Below are 22,638 nucleotides of genomic sequence, written 5' to 3' on the forward strand. Positions count from 1 at the left end.
TAAGACTATTCCTTAAGAACATTTAGAACAAAACCTCCTTGAGCGGATACAATAATGTTTTCAGGCACAAATGCTTGGAAAACACATTTAGCAAGGGAATCAGAAAGTAAAACAGTCAGAAAACAGATTCAAAGCTTATTTTGTCCAGTCTAATTAAGTGAGATAAGAATTCACTAAACCCAGCAGGCATCTGGTATCAGAGGACTATAGAGGGAAAAGTCTAATTAAATAAACAGCAAATAATTAAATTTATGCTACTCTTTGATTCCAGCATATTGGCTCTCATACATGGAAAAGTGTATGTGTCATTAATAGAGGTTCGTACTTGATGGCCACGATGTTTTTAGCCTGAGGAAGGGTTGCTGGAAGAAAAACAACCAAGGCCATGTTTATCAGGGGGAGGGAGAAAGAAATAATGACTAAATAAAATAGCAAGTGTATTTTTCACAAGCAGATACCAAATAAACATAAACATAAAAGAGCAGCATATGCAAACATTAAAGTCTGCATGAAACGGAAGTTGCGATAGTCTTTTCTTCCCTATTGTAAAATCTTTTCTTCCCTAGCCTGTTCCCTATTGTGACGTATTGTGAGTGAAACGGCTTCTTGAACAAGAAAAAAAAAAGATGGTTTTGTCCGTGGAAATTGATTGGATGGTTGTGGTTTGATATTGGTCGATCTCATGTGAGTGACAGATTATTGTCCCGCCCTCGCGTCAGTAAACACGTCATCAGAGAAGAGAAGAGACGCAAGTTATTTTGATCAAAGATTATGAGGGCACATTTTTAAAATAAATTAAACATTTATGTGCACGGAAAAATCATTCATAATAAATACTGCAATATTCCATAAAGAAACAAGAATTGTTCATTTCGATTTCATGGTGATTCTAAAGCTTTCCTCTCCTAATCAAAAGCAATGATCTTGTAAATGTGTTTTTGTTAACATTCACACATAAAAACATATTTAACAATGCGGAAAACATATTTATCTGTGCTTTGGTGAGCAGCTAGAAGAGGAGCTAAACGCCTTGTGCTTCTCAGAAGAAAGGATGAGTGAGATCTGATCGCGTATACGGTTGTGGGTGAAATAGGGAGATACAGATGGCCTGAGACACAAAGGTTCTGATGTCTGTGACAGACACACTCCTTCATGGAGTCTATTATGACATTTCAGCGCCGGTGCTTCTCGCAGATTTGATTGATGGATGCAGGGACCACTGCATTCAACAGATTTGCAAGCCATCTGCCACAGCAAATCGACACGCTCGAGACGTACGCAACACTTCCTGTAGCGATCTTCTGTGTAAGAAAGGCACAAACAAAAACCGCTGGAAGTGTGGCAGTGAAAAGCTCAATATAGACTGGATTTTCATGTTGTGGGTTTTGAATATATTATGATGAAGGATACAAATCAGTTCGTGCACAATCTCTAAAGTAAATGGGCCACACACGTTTGTTTGCCCAAGACATAATGTGTTTGCATTGATGTGCAAATTATATTTCAATATCTCTACTTCCCCTTGGCCTTTTACATATGCGTTAATCCTAAACAAGAACCTGTCGCATTCAAAAGGAAGCAAACGCAGAGCGTTTCATTCTGAACAACACGAGATGCCCAGTCTTTTCAGGTGGTAAACATCTAATGCGATGTGTTGCGTTCTCCTCGTTTTAGTGAGCAGCGACAGATCCGAGAGCCTCTTCAATGGTGTTTACAATCACAGTGGAAAGTTGGTTTACCGTCAGAGTTGTTGTCTGCGAGTGACGCTTACTCTGAGAGGAACCACCACCAACACCACATAAAGCAACAAGAAGTCTGCTTGTCAGGGCCCAACTGAAATTTCCACTGCGCTGCTTGTGACACACTCTCTCCAGGATTTTTCCTCTTTTCAAGCCCTTTTACTGTTTTTCACTTCTCATTTCAACAGCACAAATGTGTCACTTTCTGAAGCACATGTGCGTGAAGAGTGAGTTTTAACCCCTTCCCCATCACCACCAATTTTGGCAAGTGCTGCAAACATGAAATGCCCAAAATAAAAAGGTTACTGCTCATAAGTAATTCTGAATAGAAACATAACACACATACATTTAGAAAGCCAACACTTTAGAGTTTATAGTTCAAGACTCAAAATTAACCAGACTGTTATTAATATTGAGATATATAAGCTCAAACATATTTTGAACTAAAATAATCTGGGATCACCAGTGATCCCTGACTGGTAAGGAAATGCTGCTTCTCAAATCCTTTTATTACATAAAACACACCATGCAATGTTGCGTCAGCTGCAAAGTACATTCCTGTGTCCGTTTATAAAACAATATGTACAAATATCATAAAAATCAAGGCTTTAGAATAGGATATTACACACACACACACACACACACACACAAAAAAAAGTTTCTTAATATCTTCAACATAATAGTGACAAATTTGTGTTGTTTTTTCCACAATTGATACCCCTCGAAACAAGGATGTACACCCCTGGATAAGATGCCATATACAAACATTAACTAAAAAAACATCCTGTCATTTAGATAGTCGCTGCCGTTTCATTTTATTAAACAGGTGATAAGGCTGGCATCAATCTCAACAATAAATATATATATAAAATTATATACACATCCGTATGCTGTGTTTAAAATCACAAGGGTCTGAATAAGGGTAGTTGACATCAATCGTTCAATATTTGTTTTTTTATAATTATTACACTTGAAGTTTCAAGGCGTGAATGACAATCAACACCTAAAATATAAATTTCCCCTTATACATTCACATTAACCTAAAATGTAAAAATCCTATTATTTGTAAGCTACCCGTAAATCATGGTGTGTATAAATGGCAAACAGTAAATCATCTGTAAAGACGGTACATGGATAAGAATATTTGGATAAGGCTTACATCAGAAACAGCTTTCATTATGATAACATCTAGAGAACATGAGAGAGCCCACTTTAGGACGTCAATGACAGCTTAAACAGACTCCAAAATAATGCCAACATTAAAAAATTAAAAAATAAATCCACAAAGTTGAGCTCAGCATGTAAATACATATAATGCCATTGAACTACAGTATGCTTAAAACCTTGGCAAGTATTTAGGTAGCAGCTGAAATGGGCACTGAGAAAAGCCACAAGTGTGTTATCTGTATAAAGACTAACTTAGACAACACATTACAACATGGGCTTGTATTAAAATAAATATAGAAGTGCCAAACGAACTATATTAACGTATGTAATGTGCCTTTAAAGATTAAAACTACATACTCTATACTGCAACAATAATTGCATCTGACTGAATTTACAGTTATGCACAAATCGGCCAGAATAAAACTGAAGCAAAATGCAGTTGGCAGCACTATATTGAGCATTACAGGTGAATGCTGGGAAGGATAATGTTTTATTGACAACAGCTTCGCTTCAGGAGAATAATAGATACGAATCTCAGGGGTGAGAACATTTCCACTGCTTACTATGTGAACCTCAGGTGCAACACATAGAGCCGTTCCTCCACCGTGCGTTTTCTTTTTTTTTTGACAGCAGAGAGAAACACACCCCATCAAGCTGTGGCCTTTGACAGAGTCACTTCCTGTTCACAAGCCTGCGCCGCATGCACACGTTTCCCCCAATGTGCAAACAGACAAGAGTTTTGGAGCGCAGAAACTTGCTTCCGTGATCAGGTTACAGCAGGTCCTGCTCCACCCAGACCGTCTTCTTCTGCTCCTCAAAAATCTTGTCCTTGATGATCTTGACAAGATCCTCCACCCCGCCCCATGAGTCAGGCTCCATGCTCGCGTACAAGCACGGCAGCGTCTCCAGCTCCTTCTCCTTGGAGCGACACATCTTCAAGAACTCCTCCTCAGAGTCCACCTTCAGAGGGAGCCGTCTGCTCGAAGAAAACATCACAAACTATTACTAAACGGTCTAAGGATCGTTCGCCCATGAATAATGAACCTTCAAACTGGAGCTGAATAATCAATATGACATGCATTCACAGAGTGCAATGAGTCTGAAGACCTCGAAAGACTGCTTGCCTTAATTTTTTGATGTTCCTTTCACAGATTTTGATGAAGATCACGATGGGGTAGATCTCTCTCCTCAACAGGTCTTTCACACAGCTCAGATCAGCTTCCAGAAGACAGTGCTTATTCTAAGAAGCAAAGGACTGATTTAATAGAATGCATCTTCTTTTTTAAACTATACACTTTCATTTTGTTGTATTCATGCGTTAGCAATTAAAGCCGCACTTAATAAACTACATTGTAAATATTCGTGTATAATTTAAACCAGAAAAGAGAATTGAGAACTGAGAACTCATCCAGCAAGGTGTCGGTTCTCGTTTTTTGTCCTGTTTTTGGCACACCTCTCGAACAAGATTTGCAGTGGAAAATTAGACTCATCTCCTGACACATTAGCAAGTGAAAAACAATATGCTGCCTCTCATCTAACCACCTGATAAAACCCCAACAAGCAGATTGCATCTGCAGCCATCAGGAGCAGTCTGTCTCCTACATACTACTGCCGATTCCCCTCTCAGTCACATTAAACACAGTGAGACTTTTTGAGTTTCCATGTTTACCATATGTGAAAGGCTTTTACATAAAGGCAAAGATCGACGCACACATATAGAGCACACGTTAAATCTGTTTATCAAACAGTATAAAGCGATCATATCTTGGATTAAAGCGCTCAATTCATATGGATTTGTTTTATGACGCCTTTTTGTATCTTTGAAATTTTGGCTACCTGAACTTTCAGTGGAGGGACATAAAAAATATCCTAATTTGTGTTTCTTATGGATTTGGAATGAGAGACATGAGGGTCAGTAAAGGATGACTGAATTTTCGTTTTTTGGGGTGAACGTGTGAAACTGCTGGCCTTAACTAGTATTTAAGAAGTTGGGCCAGGGCTAGGTGTAGTGTGAAAATCCCATTGGTGTCTTTAGGAAAGGGTTAAGCACTCACCAAGAGGAAGCTCTTCTAAATGATACTGTTTGGCAAAACAGCAAGCACACACTTACTGACAAGCTTCTTGAGTAAGCAGAAGATGTGACCGCACATAAAAGCAAAAACATAATTTAGCTATTATTAAATTATTCTGAAAAGAACATTTATTACTGTACCTTAAAGGCAACCGCTTCGATATTTTCTGGGGTGATGCATTCATATGTGCCTGTCTGCTTTTCCTTGGAATAAATGATGGGCTCTATCTTCTGTTTCATGAGGAATTCATCTTTTGTCAAAATGTCTGGAAAGAAGATGAATTTATAGTTCTTGTAAGCAGGTGTGTCAAGGAAAACATTGCTTGCAGGGATGACAATCGCAAGGATGTGGTATTGATTCGATTATTCTTGAGTAGTTCCAGTTCGTTAAATGTTATATTTATGATTATCTTGGTACTTTTGAAGAAGCACCATTATAATTAAACTCTGTTGTGGACACTTAAGTCTCACGTTTCAATTAAACAAAGAGTCTTTTCAATTGATTCATTAAAAGACCAGGTAATGAGATTCATTTCTTTCATGAATCTGACTATGGCACCTCGTTTTCTCTCTCTTCGCATTCAGATTCTCACAATCTCTGAAGCTGAAACTATTTATTTTGCCATGCCGCTGCAGAGTCAGTTTAGCACCAAAAAAAACAGTTTATGAATGCAGATTTCCTTGAACCATTAATTAATTGAATGTCACATGGGGTTTCTTTATTTTACTCGTTTAATTTATTAGATTTTTTTTACTTTATTTTAACTTGCATAAATTATTTTAATATACAAGTCTCAAAGCAGGCTGTTCACCTTCAGATTAATGAATGATTCAGTTATGTAAAAAAGAAAAAGAACAATAAACAAAAAAATGCATATAGTCCTGAATATTGGTTATTAGGCACTTACGCATAAACACCAGTCAATCTCTATGCCCTGCCCTACTGAAAACCCACTCTACATTAATAACTGATAAAGTTCATTTCTAACTGTAACAGCTGGATTTATCAGATATATTCACGAAGGTTTATTACATACATTAAAAATGCTATGCAAATACTTGTGCTAAACAAGGACTGAGTGGGTTGCTGCCTGTGACATAATAGTTGAAGTCATGGAACAAATTAAAATAAGGATCCATTTATTAAGATAAATATATCATATATATATATGACCCATAGTTAGCAACCACTGTTTCTATATACAGAACAATATCTCTATCATCATCACCACAGTGTGCTGCTATAATTTGAAAGATAATTTTAGCTCTTCCAGCTATTTTTACCTGGTTTGCAGATATTGAACTCCATAGCCCCTCCAAGATTAAGGAACTTCTGGACGATGGTCTTGGCTAGGATGTTGGGGGTGAAAAGGATGGGTCTTTTGCGCTGGCAGTTGTGTGGGGTCACTAGACTGTAAGGGATCAGATTCAAGCTCTTGTTTAAGTCGCTCTCTGGGTCAGATGTGTCTGAAAGAATGGAAAAAACACTGCTAAATGTCAAATGTGAATCAGCATAAACACTAGAATTGGACATGAGTGGACTGTGAATAAGCATTTTGTTCCCGTCCCTTTAAACCAATACATTTTCCAGGCACTCAAATTTTTTGGGGGGGAGATTGCACTCAAAAAGGGCAATTACGCTAGCTGATAAAACAATTTAGAGCATAACATTTCTGTTTCAAATTGCATTTCCATTAATTTTTCAGTCCTGGAAATCAAGCTTTAAAAATTCCCTAATATTTAGTATGAAAACCCATCTATATATGGCATCCACTGCAAAGATTGCTGAAATAAACAAGTAAAGACAAGGCTGGGCAGTCTTACCCTCAGGCCTCAGGGTTTCAAAACCTGGTCTGGAAACGGATGATGGATTTCCTCCATTGACAATGCGGACACGCTCACTGCTGTTCATCCTCTTGTACTTGTTATCCACCCTGCTGACAAACTGACACCAGGGATCGCTTTTAATCTCAGCAAGACTCCACTCTTTTCCTATCTGCAGATAAGACCTCAGCCCTATGGCAGTGTGAGCAAACTCAAGAGGACCTGTTACCTGTAATAACTGAAAGATGAAGACACTGGCTCTGGACAGACGTGGACTAGACTTGGGGTCTACAGAAGGTGTGGGTTCCTCAGGTTGTAGAGTGTTCTGTGAGCACAAACGGAAGAGAGAGAATTCATTAGAATGGAAGACATGGAAAGTGAGATTTACCAGTAGAATTTTTTTAAACTAAGCTGAAAAACGTCTCATTCCAAATCCATTATAGGTAAAACATCACGACTATCAATAATGTGACATATTACCATACACACATCAACACCTACAATGTATTGAGCGACATTGAGCGATGTATTGATCAACAACAGTGCGAACTACTGTAATATGGAGGTTAGCCAATCATAACAGAGGTGCAGTAGCAAAAACAGTTTGTTTAATTCTGATTTTTTTACTTTTGGTCCAAGAAGCATTGACTGACATTATAAATAGTTTTAAAACCAAGTTTTACACCAAGGACAATAACAAGATAACTAATATAGCTGCAAGCAGCAATTAAGGGACCAAGCACAAAGAGGGCCCAATAAGTCATGCAAGCATGGCTGGGCATCAGAGCAACTGCAACAATGAGTAATTAAAGGCATCATGTTTGACAAAATGCCTGAAAAATCATAAAGTGTCTATCACTTTCGACTAATAGATGGCGCTGTGACCAAATTGATGTGGTGTGGTCAGAGTAACGTGACAATAACATGCAGAGTTTGGTGTCACTATGCCAAAGCATTGCTGAGATACAGCCTCAGAATCATTTTGGCATCATGCCTCAAATTTGTTGCTGAGGTATAAACAGCTATCGACACGAAATCCATAACTATTTGTCGTCACAGTCTGAAGATGGTCTAGGAGGAGTTCGAAAAAGTAGGTTTTTAAAGTTATCAAAATGGCGGACAGGAAGATCGGCCAAAAATGGCAAAATTGGTATCTATGTTCTCAGCATGACCAAATGAATTATTAAGACCAGTGTCATTACAATAGGCTAATTTATTCAAATTGTTCAATAATTTCATTTCTACTTTTGACCACAAGTTGGCGCTGCCCAGAGACGTTTTGAGTACTGTCAGTGCATGGTGCCGAAGACAACAACCGAGTTGCATAACGATACGCCAATGCGTTCGTAAAATGTATCATTTTACAACAAAATTCAATTCAAATTAAAAATGGTCGATATGGGAAAACTGGTGATTTTTTTGGCCAATCCGTTTCGAAGTTTTAAGAAAAAAAAAATATAATTTCATATCTCCTGACCTAAAATGGACTGAATAAAGCTCTCTACGAACTGGGCATGTGATGCCGCGCTGACTGACATGTATGCACATGAATCACTGTCATACGCACAAGCAGAGCAATATTGTAAATTACTGCATGATAATACATTTTTAACTAGCAGAATAATAATAATAATGTATCACGATACACATAATCTCACTTTTAGTTATCTTTTAACTATCATAGTATTTCAAAAAGGGCAAAAACATGAACTTTAACTATTGGCTTTACTTTTCCAAGTCAGCTGTCACTTTAGCACGAGGCCAGAAGCATATATAGCATTAGCTCCTAAGCCTGAGCAAACTCGATCACGTCGAGCTAGGAGGCGTGGTTTCAACAACCAGGCACCTCAGCTCCACCCACGTCCCGCCTCTTTGCCCATTTTCTGTTATCCGGGAGTGACGCGCTACCAAGATGGCGACGGCTGGCTCCATCTACTTAAGGCTTCAAAAAACGCTCTTCAGAAACCTACGGGTGACGTCACGGACACTATGTCCATATTTTTTTTACAGTCTATGGTGCCAACGCAGTACGCAACTTCGGTGCTTGGCCCCTAATAAAAGTTTTAATAATCGTTCTGATTCTGTGAGAATGCCGCAATCCACATCTATAACATTATTGACAGAAGAACAATATCGCTGATAAAAACATTGATAGTCAACAGAATCCACCACGTTACCGTGCGATGTTGTGGATGCTGCTAATATTGTTATAGTTTTCTTTATAGCTATCATTCTTGGGGTGAACGGGCCTACAGTTGACCAGTACACAAAAGATGATGTTTTGTCGTTAGATGGACAAAAAGAGTCAAAATATCTTTATGTTCCATGAAGAAAGTCAGTCATATAGGTTTAAAATGACATGAGGGTAAGTAAATGATGACAGAATTTTCATTTATTAGGAGAACTATCCCTTCAAAATGATAAAAAGCTACAAAAAGTGTTGAATATGGTCCCTTTAATTGGCATTCAAGTTGTGTCCCGTAAGTTCTGACTCGTCTACAAATGTAAAAGCCGAAAGTGGGCACATTTCTCCAACAATGCAGAAGGAACTGACCCGGAGCCCTCTCAGAGTTTCGACTTCCTCTCGACCTCCTCGACACATCAGCTTCTGAATCTTCACCAAGAGGAGCTGCTGGGCTCTGGGGAGGAGGTGACAGCTAAGTTTGCTTCACAGCTTCTCGTCACAGTCAACAGATATAAAAATGCACACCCACACACTCACCCACACACTGACAAACAATCTGCAGCAGACAACAGACAAATGTTCACACTCGATTTGAAACCGACACGATTTGAAATCAGTGTCCTTACCTGGAGTAGCTCGGTATGGTGCCTCTCTCCAGGTCCTTGTCGGTGAAAGCGTCCACACGGGCGCACAGCCACTCGCATTTGCCCTGGTGCATGGTGTCCAGAACATGGAGGACATCGTCACATCGTACGTTCAGTGAGCAGCTGTCCGACTGGCCGTAGATATTCAGATTGAGACGTATGTAGAAGGAGTCTCCAGACACCACTGTGCCATCTTCAATATCCTTCAGCAGCCGTCTGTAGCCTGGAAACAAGAAAGCGGGCTCAAAACAGGCCATTTTGTGGTCTAATAAATAACATCTGAGAACAGGAGCCATTGAGGTGCTGAGAATTGAATGCAACCCAACACCACACTGAATAAGATGGTGTGTGTGATGGACTCAGAGTAGACTTTTACACCACCCTCGCACTGATACCTTGAAACTCTTTCCTTTTAAGAGTCTGGACTCACCATCATGGTTTGACTTGTAATGGAGATGCACCTGTCCGGTGCATCTCTGCAGGGTCCAGTGAGCTTCCTCCTTGGTACAGGTGTCCAAAGCCACACTCTGGGCTTCTCCACGGATACTGCCCTCCAGCTTGGGGAAAAACAAAACCACCACTACTACAGGGTTTTTTTTTTTTTTTTTTTTGGTTGTGGAACAAATGCAGGAGTTCAACTCACCATTAAAAGATGGTGTCCGACTTTAACTCCGGCCTGTTCTGCATCAGAGCCAGACTGGACAAAGGACACAAAGATGCCACTATCATTTCCACCAATCATAGTGATTTCTGACAGTAGGTTTTCACCAGAGAGAAAAAGGCTCTGCACCGGCCGCAATGAGTTTCGCTGAGGGCCTGAGGTCAATGAAGGACGAAATGGTCTAAAAAAAAAAAAATAGACACATGCACAGATCAAAGAGAAGTTATAATACTGATTTATACTTTTGTAAAGTGAGGACGAACTGAGATGACGGAGACATAAAGATTTTTTTTTCTCAAAGTCACCAAAAAGGAATTCACAGCAGTGTTCAAAGAATGGTTATAAATAACAACAAAAAAAACCTCTCCAAAGAGAATTTCCTAAAGATGTTATTGACTTGCTCCAAATCATACGAGTCCATTGTCTCCGATTGGTGGGAAGACGAAGATGAATGGATGGATGAAGGCCCGTAGGAGGACATGTCTAAGTCGTGGTCATCTACAGCAAAAGAAAAATACAGTTTTACAAAGACGAGTCACTTAAGTGTATGATTCAGACGGTGAGTGGGCAGAATAAATCATTTATGCATGTTCATACCCATGTCGGCATTGTCTCCACTGTCAGTATCTGCGGTTTCTGAACAGGGAAGACTGAAAGACAGATTCAGCACAGTAAATCTTACTCTATAATACCAACCAACAACAATTCAATATGACTTTACTATTGTTACTGCGTTAACTATGGTATTTTTTTGTGGAAATGCAGTCTAAATAATCGACAAAAGAAGTAACAATATAGCCACAGCTAGTTTTAAAGATATACAGCTACACAAGTTTTATGTGTGTATGTTACACTTACCACCTGTGTTGAGAGTTTGGGTTCTCCTTGATCCTCCTGACAATGGATTGAGGGCCTGGAGGCTCTGGCGCAGTGGACAAGATGCTGTCGTTACGGGGACGCAGCTAAAAATAAAAATAAAAATAAAAAAAGCACATAAACAACAGTTGCCTTCAAAATAAAGCTACTTGGAGAGATAAACAAATGAGATGAAAATGAGTCATACATTTTTACAGAAGGTCTCTGCAGGAGAAATCATTACGCTGGCACTGGTAAGACCCGTGTTGTCAGAAGCTGCATGTTCTGATAGATCTCCATTGGTGAAAGGCACGGCTACATAATAAGAGATGAAATTAAAAGAAGCCAAGCTCATTCTTGTTGCAAACATTTGGTGAACGTTATCATGCTTTAACCACATATTAACTGCAAGTTTGCATACAGCACCATCAGAGCTCTTTAATAAACATTTTACCTTGGAATTGAGGACTTCTGGGTCCAGCTGCTGGAGATTTTGGCCTGTTAATCTAATAAATGAGAATGACAAATGTTGAAATGCAGAAATAATAGCTTATACCCATATAATAATTACAAAGACATTCAATGAGAAGTTTCTACTCACTCTGCCCTTGAGGTTACATCTGCGTTGGAGCTTAAACTCGTGATCATCAACAGTTTCTTCTCCAGAGTCCTCTGAAGGACCTCCTGTATTTGCATCAGGTTGCCCAAAGTGCTGAGCTATAATTAGTGGAGTAATGTCTCGTGGCAGACTCTGAGGGGGAAATATCATGAAAGAAATCAGAAGAAATATTCAGCGGCTTGGAATAAAGCATATATCTAATGCATCAACAACTGATATTGTGACATCAAAGACATGAAAGGGGAGTTTCAAAATAGAAAAAACACAACTTGTCAATCGGACAGATAATGTCTCACCTGATCCAAACCATTTTCCTTGGCCAACCGTCTCAGTTTGCACTCCAGGTTGACTATCTTGGCTTCTTTGCGTACAATTTCAATTTGAAGTTCATCGCTCTTCTCTTCCAGCTCGCGTATTTGCTTGCGGTACTTGTCTTTGTCAATGAGGCATTGAGACACGAGGTGTTGAGCATCATCTCTTGACTTGAAAGCCTGTGAGACGAAGAAAGCAATACTATATCGGTAGCTCTTAAGTAACAGGAAGTGAACTGATTTAAAGCCATCGCTAGGAACCCATTAGTACTCAACCTGGTCCCGCTCACGTTCCACCTCTTCCAGCTGCACCATGACTGTGTTCATGCGGTTCTTGTACATTTCGCAGTCCTTCACCAACGTGGAGCACTTCAATTCAAGGTCCTCCTTCTCTTCCAGGTACTGTGCATTAATAGATTAAACATTTCTCATTTAAACCCATCAGTAGAATAAAGAGCACAGTGGCATCATTCAACACTGCATCACATGAACCTGAGAGGAAACCTTCTAAACTGTAAAAAAAGATTTATAAGCAACAGTTTGTAGCACATTATTAATACCTAACCCTCAGAACAACATTTCACACTTCACAATGGTGTTATGCAGCTCAAACCCTGCTGACTGCTTCATCATTTACAGAGAAAAAGCTCTGCTACGGCATACATTTACATTTTGCTGCAGCAGAAATTTCAGTATAGCACAGCAATCCTTTCAGACTAGGACTACTTTCCATGTCAATAAACAAACAGACACCAAAGATCTATTTGGGAATGTGGAAGATATTGTTTGGCTTTGACAAGCATTCTGCATGTATTAAACATGGTTGCAGAGTTAAGAGAGATGCTGGTGAGACTAACTAAAATACTTTTTTTTTGGGCCGAAAGTAGGCCTTCAGCATTATAAAATACATTTTATGCAAGAATTGGAACATTTGAAAAGCTCAAAAAAAGGTCTGACTGTGATAAGTCGTCACTGCCACCACCCCTCCCCCCCTTCCTGCCTTACCCTGAATTCTGACACTTTTCACACGTCACTTCAGATGCACTTCTAATTAGAGCTGCAGCACATTGCAGAAGGGGCCACTTAGAGCAGCCAGTCCTCATCAGCCTCTGTCACTTCTCGTTCATGTGTGACAAGAAAAAAACAACCTTTGCCTACACTTCATTATTTCCAGCCGTCAACTAAAAACTCTCATGCTGAGTCCATATTAAACACACTTAATGCCCCATGATGCCAATGTAATATCACATTTGGCATGTTCATTATGACATTTAAACATTCAGGATGTGACCAAAAAGTGACCAATATGACCCCACTCTGAAGCTCTCTTCCAAAAGTGAGCTGCCTATCCAGACCGCATTTTAAGGCATCACATACAGTCTAATGACAAAGACTGATCTAAACAGTAGGCAGCAAAGTTGTGCTGTTATATGACATGACTAATTTTGGCAAAAAAAGTACTGCATTACTTGCAGATAAGGTAATCCCAGAATGCAGTGCAACTAGCACACCTATGTTGGACAGGCTACTTGTACTGTATTCATGAAAACTACTTTTCAAAAGTTTGGGGTCGGTAAGATGTTTTTGAAAAGTCTCTTATGCTCATCAAGACTTTTATTTGATCAGAAAACAGTATTATGAAATATTTTTAAAATGTAAAATAACTTTTATATATAAATATATTTAAAAATGTAATTTATTCACCATTTAGCTGAATTTTCTGCATGATTACTCCAGTGTCACATGACCCTTCAGAAATCATTCTAATATGATGATTTGATGCTCAAGAAACATTTCCTATTATCAGTGCCATCGCAGGTGGGGTTCGAAGCCCTGTGCGAACTTGAAATGCGAGGCCCTGCTCTTTGATGTGGATGCTCAATTGCGCATGATTAACAGTCACACGGACGTAGCTGTTTTAGTTCCATTGCACGCATAATCTCGCTGCAATACATTTTTATCAAGTAGAAAAATACCGCATAATCATGCACATAGTCTCAGCTATGACTTTTTGCTATTTATTTCAGAGGGAAAAAAAAGCAACTGTGCAACAACGAGTGGCTTTACATAAAGTAAAATACATACATAGATCCGCCTACTTAACCAACGTGTACCTTAATGGTCTAGTGGTAGAACTTTCGCCAAGCGAGCCAGAGGTTCTGGGTTCTAATCCGCACTCGTATAGTTTTTTTTTTTTTCTCGTTTATTTTATTATATATATTTTTTTAATCAAAACCGATTATGTTCATTAGTGGTTGTATATCAAGCAGGGACACGTTTGTGTGCATTATGTTTTGTGATTTCAACAGAACGAATAGAGTATCCGCAACGGATTGAAGCGCGCGTCCGAGTGAAGACAGTGCAGTGTGTGCGCGAGCCACACGAGGCAACACTGTATCAACTGATCGCAGCGGCAACGAGCACTTTGATCCCTTGATTTAAAAAACACATTTCACCGCTAGATTGTCTCTCATTTAAAAAACGAACGAAATGAATGCTCTGCCAGTCAACTGGAGATGTTTTATTTATTTGTAGAATTGGTACATTCGGCACGAAACAGAGATGTTTTACAAGTGGTGGGGACAAAATATATATACAGGATTGCGAGGCCCCCTAGTGGCGCGAGGCCCTGTGCGGTTGCACAGTTCGCACAGTCTATGCGACGGCCCTGCTTATTATCAACAATATCGAAAACAGCTGTGTTGCTTCATATTTTTGTGGAAATTGTGATGCATTTTTGTTCCAGGAGTCTTTGATGAACAGAAGATCAAAAGAACAGCCTTTATTAGAAATGTAAAATCTTTTGTAACATTATCTTTACTGTCACTTTTGATTCATTTCAGGTATCCTTGTTAAATAAAAGTTATAATTTCTTTTTTTTTACGTTTTTCCTAGCGAGGCCTTTTTTAAAAAGCATCCATTATTTGTATCTAATTAAAAATAGGCTATTTTACCCAACATGTATATTTGCAATGCATTGTTTGGGAAGGAGCTTGAAGCTGAAATGATTATTCAAGGCAAAAGGCTAGTCCTGACCTTGTCCCGAAGCTCCTCGGCCTGTCGGACCTCTTCGTGCAGGTTATAGAGTCTGTTGACTAACTCCTGACGATCCTCCAGAGCCTCCTGCCGGTCATGCTCCAGGATATCCAAGATGGCCTTGTCTGAATCAGGCAGAGGACCGGGCTATGCACGAAAAGAAACAAAACAACTGTGAAAACTCTAACTCTGAATAACCTTTCCCAACTGTTTGCTTTTCACTGTCTTCTATTTACTATGATGCAGAAAGGGTCTTCACCTGTATGATGGACTGCAGCTCCTGGAGTTTGATCTTCAAGACCTCATTCTCCCGCTCCAGCTCAAATATCTGCTCTTTCCGAGGGCGGTTCTCAATGTCATTCTTTAATTTCAGAGATTGCCTTCTCTCCATTTTGCACTCCTCATCCAACTTGTTCAACTTGTGCTTTAGTTGGTCAATCTGGAGGAAATGGAGAGACAGCAGCCAACATTTGTATCCCACATAGTCAAATAATTCATGTAAATATGAGTGACCCATCACTTTTAGTAGTAAATCTAGGAGATAGAGACAATGCAATGCTTTCAGAAGCCCTCTGACCTCAAGCTGAAGGTCTCGGCTCCTCATCACGGCCATATTCTTCTCCTCGCTGAGCTGAGCATACCGCATGGCCAGCTGATAGTTGTCATCCTTCACCTTTATAAGTTCATCATTATAGTTATTGCGCTCTTCTTTCATCTTATTGTAGCGCTCCTGGAAAGTCAGCAACTCCCGGTTGGCCAGCCGTAGCTTCTTGGAATCATCCTCTAGTGTGCGACATTTGGTCAAGATATCCACTCGCTGCACGTCTTTAGCCTTGGACTGCTGCTGTAGTTTTATGACTTCATTCATTAGGAACTGGATGAGTCCTTCCTGGCCCTCTTCCACTACAGGCAAACAACCAAATACAGTCAAAGAAACACAACTGCACAAAAAAGTACCATGTTATTATTGAGATGTAATGTAAATACCACGGTGTATGAGTATGGTAATCATTTATCACCAAAGTACCCTCTGATACCACTAGTGCACCATAGTACCACCACAGTACTGGTTTATTAGGCTACTGCACAAATCTGAAGGACGATTTAAGGCAGATGCTCATCCCAGAGGGGAAGCAGGTGGAAGGCAACAGACATTTTAAGGCATGGTCGTAGGTCATTTATATGGGTGGCATTTTAATTTAAAAGCGTCTCACCGACTATAGTGGAACATCTGCGAGTGGGCTCCTTCCCTGTGACCAGTTTGTAGAGGTCAGGGTAGTACAACTCCAGACTCTCTAGAAAAACCACATAGCCTCGCTCTCCCTTCGTGTGCAGGATATCCAACAACCGACCTGAGACAAAAACCACTGCAGCATTACACTTGTTGAACTGAGCAAAGTACAATGTGGTTTTTCTAACAGATGTAACCTTTAAAAAATACTTATCTGTTAATTGGATCAGGTTGAATCATTTATATCAAACAGCAGCAGCGGTAATATTTTTACTTTAAATTTAGTCATTTTATGTTATATCATTGTCATTTTTTATGTTGTTCTTCAATAAAACAGCATCTTAGTTTAGTTATTTAGCTGACAAGACAAAACATTTAAGCAAATATTGATAAATTGTATATAATACTTTTAAGTCAGAATAAAATGGAAATTCACCCCATCTATTCTCTGAGTGCTTAAAGGATTAGTTCACCCCAAAATGTGATGAACTACGTCATCACGTTGAAAGGTCACGCCGGCGCCAGCAATACTATTTGAACTACTATTCATATCCATCAGAATGTTATTCATATACTATTCATATTCATATATTCAGCTCAATCCGAACTATTGAAGGTAAAAAAAGTCTATAAATTATATATATTTTTTGAAAATGACCTATCGTTTCGCTAGATAACAACCTGTTCTTCCGCTGTGATTGCGTACAGCCCGTTTAAACACTTCAAAGACTTTTGAAACTGCATTGATTTGGACTTAAAAACGACAGTAACCAATGAAGTCCATTGTTAGAAGAAAAATCCTGAAATGTTTTCCTCAAAAAACATAATTTCTCTCCCACTGAGGAAAGAAAGACATGGATATCTTGGATGGCATTGGGGTGAGTAAATTATTAGGAAATTTTCATTTTGGGGTGAACTAATCCTTTAAAGAGTTAGTGGACCCAAAAATGTAAATTCTGTCATAATTTACTCCAAGATTTTCGTTCATCTTCAAAACACAAATCAAGATATTTTAAAGAAACTTGTTGAAGCAACAAAGTTGTAGTTCTGTAGGCTGTCAATGAAGGGACAGATATCTCTCAGATTTCATAAAAAATATCTTCATTTGTGTCTTACAGGTTTGGACAGACATAAGGGTGAGTCATTAATGACAAATCTTAGGAACTGATTGTGATCTGCAGAGAAAAAGCTCCGCCCAAACACTATTCTGATTGGCTGTGATTTGCAATTTATTTATTAGTTTCTTTTAGAAATGTCGCATCTGGTCTGGACAGACATTTTGCTGAAGCTGGACTTATACTTTGTAGTTTTGTTGCACTGTAGCAGCAATGTCCAGACTTGTCTTTGATAAAAGCGATGCATTGTATTTTAACTCACTAGAGAAAGTCATGGCACAAAAAGTACTTGAAAGATCTTCTGTATTACATGCCAAACTGCTAGTCCCAGAGGGAAAAGAGAATCATTAGGGGGCTGTGAAAATCCCAGCCGTGGTAAACAAGCATTTTGATGTGCTGCTTTGTGACAAACAAACAGTGCAGACTTTAGCAAGCTGTTCGGCGAAATCCTTGTCATCCGTTCTGCCTCTGGCCGTTCCGAAGTTGAAAAATGATACGAAGGTTCAGGAAGGAGTCGTTGGGAAAGAAAAACTACAGCAGCAGCTCACAGGATTAAAAGCGTCCATTCATCATCAAATTACACCACTGGAAAAAACACAGTGAAAGATGGGGTGACCGAGTAACTGATTGATGATGTGATTTGCATGTAAATGTTTTCGGCATGGAATTTGCATTTCCATATTCCACAGTGTTTAGTATTGTCTGTCACTGGCATCTATGAATGTTGATGTCTCCTCAATCCAACTTAGAGAGTGAAACCAACCTTGGATGGATCCGTATCACATCATCAACAGTGCTTAAACACACACAAGAACACTGAATAATACCTGCTCGGTTGACTTTGGACTCTAGCAGACGTGAGTTGAGCACCTCGTCTTCGTCTTGCTCGTCGATGACCTTGCATTGCCGCAGATATGAGGTTAGCTTGTTGGGGTTGATGAAACGGCATAAGATGTACCGGTTCTTCTCTGCATTCTCCCACAAGGTCTCCCCATAGTCTAGCAAGTTCATTAAGCTTCCGTTCTCCATTCCTGCAGAGGCCCCTATGAGACAATAAGGGAGAATAAAGTTCCAGACGCTATTTCGACACTCCTTTCACACCCACAGCATTGACAGCATATAAGATCAAAAATAAAAAGCATGTTATTGCATGCACAAAGATAGATGTGGGCTGGATGATTAATTGAAATACAACCAAAATCACAATAGGGCTTTTTGAATAAACACAGCACTGTGTTCTTTTACAAGCCTTAAAGGGTCATGAAACCCCCCTCTTTCAGCTCAAGTCTAGTTCACAATCTTTTTGAGGCGTGGTGGCTGTGAAAAGAAGATAGGGGATGGGGTATGGGTGGGGTACCACATATACGTGTGGTACCACATATACGTGTGGTATGGGACGGCAGAGGAGAGGCGAGGGGGGGGGGGGGGGGACTGTCATCGCCAGTGGCCCATGCATATCTACTGTCACTAAAAATCAGTGGTAAAACGTGTGGAAATGCTAGATATAGATATAGATATAGCTGACAAAGTTAAAGTCTAATGAAATACACTGACACCTTATTTTTGTCCTTTCAAAAGTAACTGAATGCCCTGCTACATATATTAGCCTACTACAGTAATCATAATTCTATTTAAAACATATAAATGTACATGCATATGTATAATTATGTCATTATAAAATATATATTTGTTTATATACACACTATAAATGCATATATTTGAAAATATTACATTTTCCGCTTAGCCTAGATCTACGCGCCCCCTAAACCCACATAATAAAGATGGACAGTGACATAGACATTTGCACAAATTAAGCATACATTAAGCATACGTTCCATACAATTTTAATAACGATCGAGTGATTATTTAACAAAAGGCAAAAACGGTCAGGGTTACATTTTAGACACACACACACACCCCTCTGAAGCGATAGAAAAGTCCTCGGGACCGCATCACTCGCAAGACGAAACCTGCATTCATTGGTGTACAAGGCCGAAGTCCACTATTCTCCAGTTGAATGGTTGCTACACACACAAAGTTTAGATGTGTCCGTGGTTGATGGCCAACCAACCGCCCACAGCCAGAGTCTAGCCCTGGCAGCATCGCGGGGAAGATGCACTGGAACTTTTGCACCACGAAAACAAACGCGCGTCCCATCATTGCTCTCTCATCTACGCGATATCACAGTTTGACATGTTGTCCGTCATTGTAAAGTTCCACGTGGTGTAATGAATAATTAAGAGAAAGTGTCTTCTCATTGGATAAGAAAACTCAGTCATGAATAATTATGAGACACCTGTGACGCTGTGACGTGCACACGGGGAAGATAAAAATAGCGGAAAAAAAACTAAAATTTAACTATTTTCCCCCTACTATTAAATCTAACAGATGCTAGCATTGTCTTCAATGGTGTTCAACACACATACCTCTGTTAAAATCTCAGAAAATTTGGTTTAGGGTTTCATGACCCTTTAAGGGCTACCTGCAGTTTTCCACCAAAATATAAGTTTGATGGTTTAACGTTTGAAATTGAAGAACACATACATAAATATTAGCAATGTAAATGTACAATTACACTGTATAATAAAATATTACAATAGTAATTATATTTTGTTGAATGTTTGTATATAATAATAATAATAACAACAACAACAATTATTATTAGAATTATAACTTTATAATAAGATCTCAATTAACATTAGTTAATGTATTAACTAACATGAACTAACAATGAGCAATACATTTGTTACAGAATTTATTAATCTTTGTTAAATCTTATTTAATAAAAATCCAGCTGTTCATTGTTTGTTCATGTTAGTTCACAGTGCATTAACTAATGTTAACAAATACAACATTTGATTTGAATAATGTATTCGCAAATGTTAATATAAATATAAACTAAGATTAATAAATGCTGTACAATTATTGTTAACTTTGTTCATGTTAACTAAAATATGAACTAATGAAACATTATTGTTAAGATTATTATTATAAGCATCATCATCATCATTATTTTATTGTTTATATATAATCCTTTTTTCTTTTCTTTTTTTGGCCAAATTGTGCAGCCCTACAAACAAACATATACATTTTTAAATTGCAATTTTTATCATTTTATTTAGTAGTTTTTTCCCCAAATCATACAGGCTTTAAATATAATCTTTTTTGTATACGTTTTATTTCCTTTTCTGCTTATGTCTCTGACCGTGCAGCCAATAATCTTAAATCAGGGTAGATGCCATAATTAATTTAACACTAATGAAAATAAGGCTGTGATGGATAGATGTACAGTTTTACAGATCACACATGGTTTGAAACGTACAATTTTAGAGCATTTTTAGCTATACTGAAAATAGGACATTTTGTCAGAGGTTTTGTCAGCTGAACTGGCATGTTGTTAAACCACAGTACAATCCTCCTGTTTCACTCACATTAGAGATTTTAAATCCGCAAACAGGGTTTCATGTAGATTTATTTGCTTAATGGTTAATTATAGTTTATTTAAATACAACTTCTTGTTACAAGAGAGTAATACGATATGTTATTAAAGGGATAGTTCACCCAAAAATGAAAATTCTGTCATCATTTACTCACCCTCAAGTTGTTCCAAACCTGTATGAGTTTCTTTGTTCTGCTGAACACAAAGGAAGATATTTGGAAGAATGTTTGTAATCAACAGATCTCGGAAAAAAAATATACTATGGTAGTCAATGGGGACCGAGATCTGTTTGGTTACAAACATTCTTCCAAATATCTTCCTTTGTGTTCAGCAGAACAAAGAAACTCATACAGGTTTGGAACAACTTGAGGGTGAGTAAATGATGACAGAATTTTCATTTTTGGGTGAACTATCCCTTTAAACTGTCCCTGACACTTGCAACTGTATACATTTTCAGTTACAATGATTATTGTTTCCACAATTGTGAAGTTACTTTAACACTACTACCTTTAATAGCCATTTATTGTCTTTAAATATCTCCAGCATAAAATCAACAAATGAAACAATTAATGCAGCTGTAGTGGGTATCCATATCCTGTGGTGGTGGGCACGCTTTTGTCAGTGCCACCACACACACTGCCTCATTTCAGAGAGGTGTGACAAACCATATCTTTTCTTTTAAAACCTTGTGGACAGTGGCTGTAAAGATGTCACAGCACACCGCTGATGTGAAAGAGTTTGTCTTCACTACTGCGGAACTGAGCTGATTGTCTTCTGAATAGCTGATGGCTGCAGCTCAAACAGACACTCACATACACGTGTGAATCAACGGTGTAGCTGTTCGGCACTGCGGCACAGTGATTAACGGTCGAATGTTATGAGTGCCGAGAGCAGGCCTGCAGATGGCTGATAAAATGCTGATAAAGGCTATACATAATACATTATGAACACTCAAAAACACTTAATTTAAAGGTATTAAATCAAATTTTAATAAAGCTTTCAAAGTGAGGAGGTGCAAGTACCGAACGCTTGCTGCTAATTTCATACTAGATTAATAAATTAAGGGGTTTATTAATGTAATGAACAGCTTTGAGATCGTTGCTCTATGTGTATAGGTATAGGGCACAATAAAAAGCATAGATATTTTGAGAAATGCCTCAATATATATGTGGATATTTTTGGGTGAACTATCCCTTTAAACATATAGACCAACAATTAGAAAAACAGTCCAGAGGAAACACAGAACGCATCCTGTGTCAACAGCTCTCGGACAGTCTGACACACGATTGCAAAATGGAGAGCAACCATCTAATTTGTCATGCTCATGACAACCTAATTTGTTTTATAACAATGTAAATAACATAGCGAATAAAGAAATTGACCTATTTTAATGCTGCTGAATCTAGTCTCTGGAGCTTGAAGCTGATTGGTCGGTTGTTAATGAACATTCAACATTCAGTGCAGTCTTTTATGCTCACCAAGAAGAAGTGCTGATTTGATGCTCAAGAAACATATTTTCAATGTTGAAAAATAGTTGTGCTGCTTCATATTTTTGTGGAAACTGTGATTTTTTTCACAGCATTGGTTTGAAATGGAAGTATTCCGTAACATTATGAAAGCATTACTTGTCACTTTTGATCAAATGAATGCATCTGAACCCTTTTGCTGTACACCGAATCTTTTAAGATGTTTAAGAGTGTACACGAGTCACCCTCATGACACGGTTCATTGTCCAATGGCA

The 22,638-nt window shown here is 38.7% G+C and overlaps 1 protein-coding gene across 1 annotated transcript in view; it reads right to left on the reverse strand.

Moving 5' to 3' along the window:
- Positions 1-2,230: 2,230 nt before the first annotated feature.
- The window catches only part of card11 (caspase recruitment domain family, member 11), a 29,474-nt gene continuing 9,066 nt past the window's right edge, over positions 2,231-22,638 (reverse strand). Inside the window, exons 2-24 of the mRNA XM_084408696.1 lie at positions 18,286-18,501; positions 16,327-16,464; positions 15,690-16,015; positions 15,372-15,551; positions 15,113-15,259; positions 12,353-12,478; positions 12,062-12,256; positions 11,748-11,897; positions 11,601-11,652; positions 11,355-11,461; positions 11,150-11,253; positions 10,889-10,941; positions 10,654-10,789; positions 10,274-10,472; positions 10,061-10,187; positions 9,613-9,853; positions 9,356-9,440; positions 7,031-7,126; positions 6,802-6,922; positions 6,262-6,444; positions 5,119-5,243; positions 4,031-4,146; positions 2,231-3,882 (exon numbers count right to left, since the gene is read on the reverse strand). Coding sequence (XP_084264822.1) covers positions 3,678-3,882; positions 4,031-4,146; positions 5,119-5,243; positions 6,262-6,444; positions 6,802-6,922; positions 7,031-7,126; positions 9,356-9,440; positions 9,613-9,853; positions 10,061-10,187; positions 10,274-10,472; positions 10,654-10,789; positions 10,889-10,941; positions 11,150-11,253; positions 11,355-11,461; positions 11,601-11,652; positions 11,748-11,897; positions 12,062-12,256; positions 12,353-12,478; positions 15,113-15,259; positions 15,372-15,551; positions 15,690-16,015; positions 16,327-16,464; positions 18,286-18,487 — 3,414 coding nt within the window. The 5' untranslated portion in view covers positions 18,488-18,501 and the 3' untranslated portion in view covers positions 2,231-3,677. The remainder of the gene's footprint in view (positions 3,883-4,030; positions 4,147-5,118; positions 5,244-6,261; positions 6,445-6,801; positions 6,923-7,030; positions 7,127-9,355; positions 9,441-9,612; positions 9,854-10,060; positions 10,188-10,273; positions 10,473-10,653; positions 10,790-10,888; positions 10,942-11,149; positions 11,254-11,354; positions 11,462-11,600; positions 11,653-11,747; positions 11,898-12,061; positions 12,257-12,352; positions 12,479-15,112; positions 15,260-15,371; positions 15,552-15,689; positions 16,016-16,326; positions 16,465-18,285; positions 18,502-22,638) is intronic.

The sequence above is a fragment of the Rutilus rutilus genome (genome assembly GCF_951802725.1).
Source record: "Rutilus rutilus genome assembly, chromosome: 1".
Classification (NCBI taxonomy): domain Eukaryota; kingdom Metazoa; phylum Chordata; class Actinopteri; order Cypriniformes; family Leuciscidae; genus Rutilus; species Rutilus rutilus.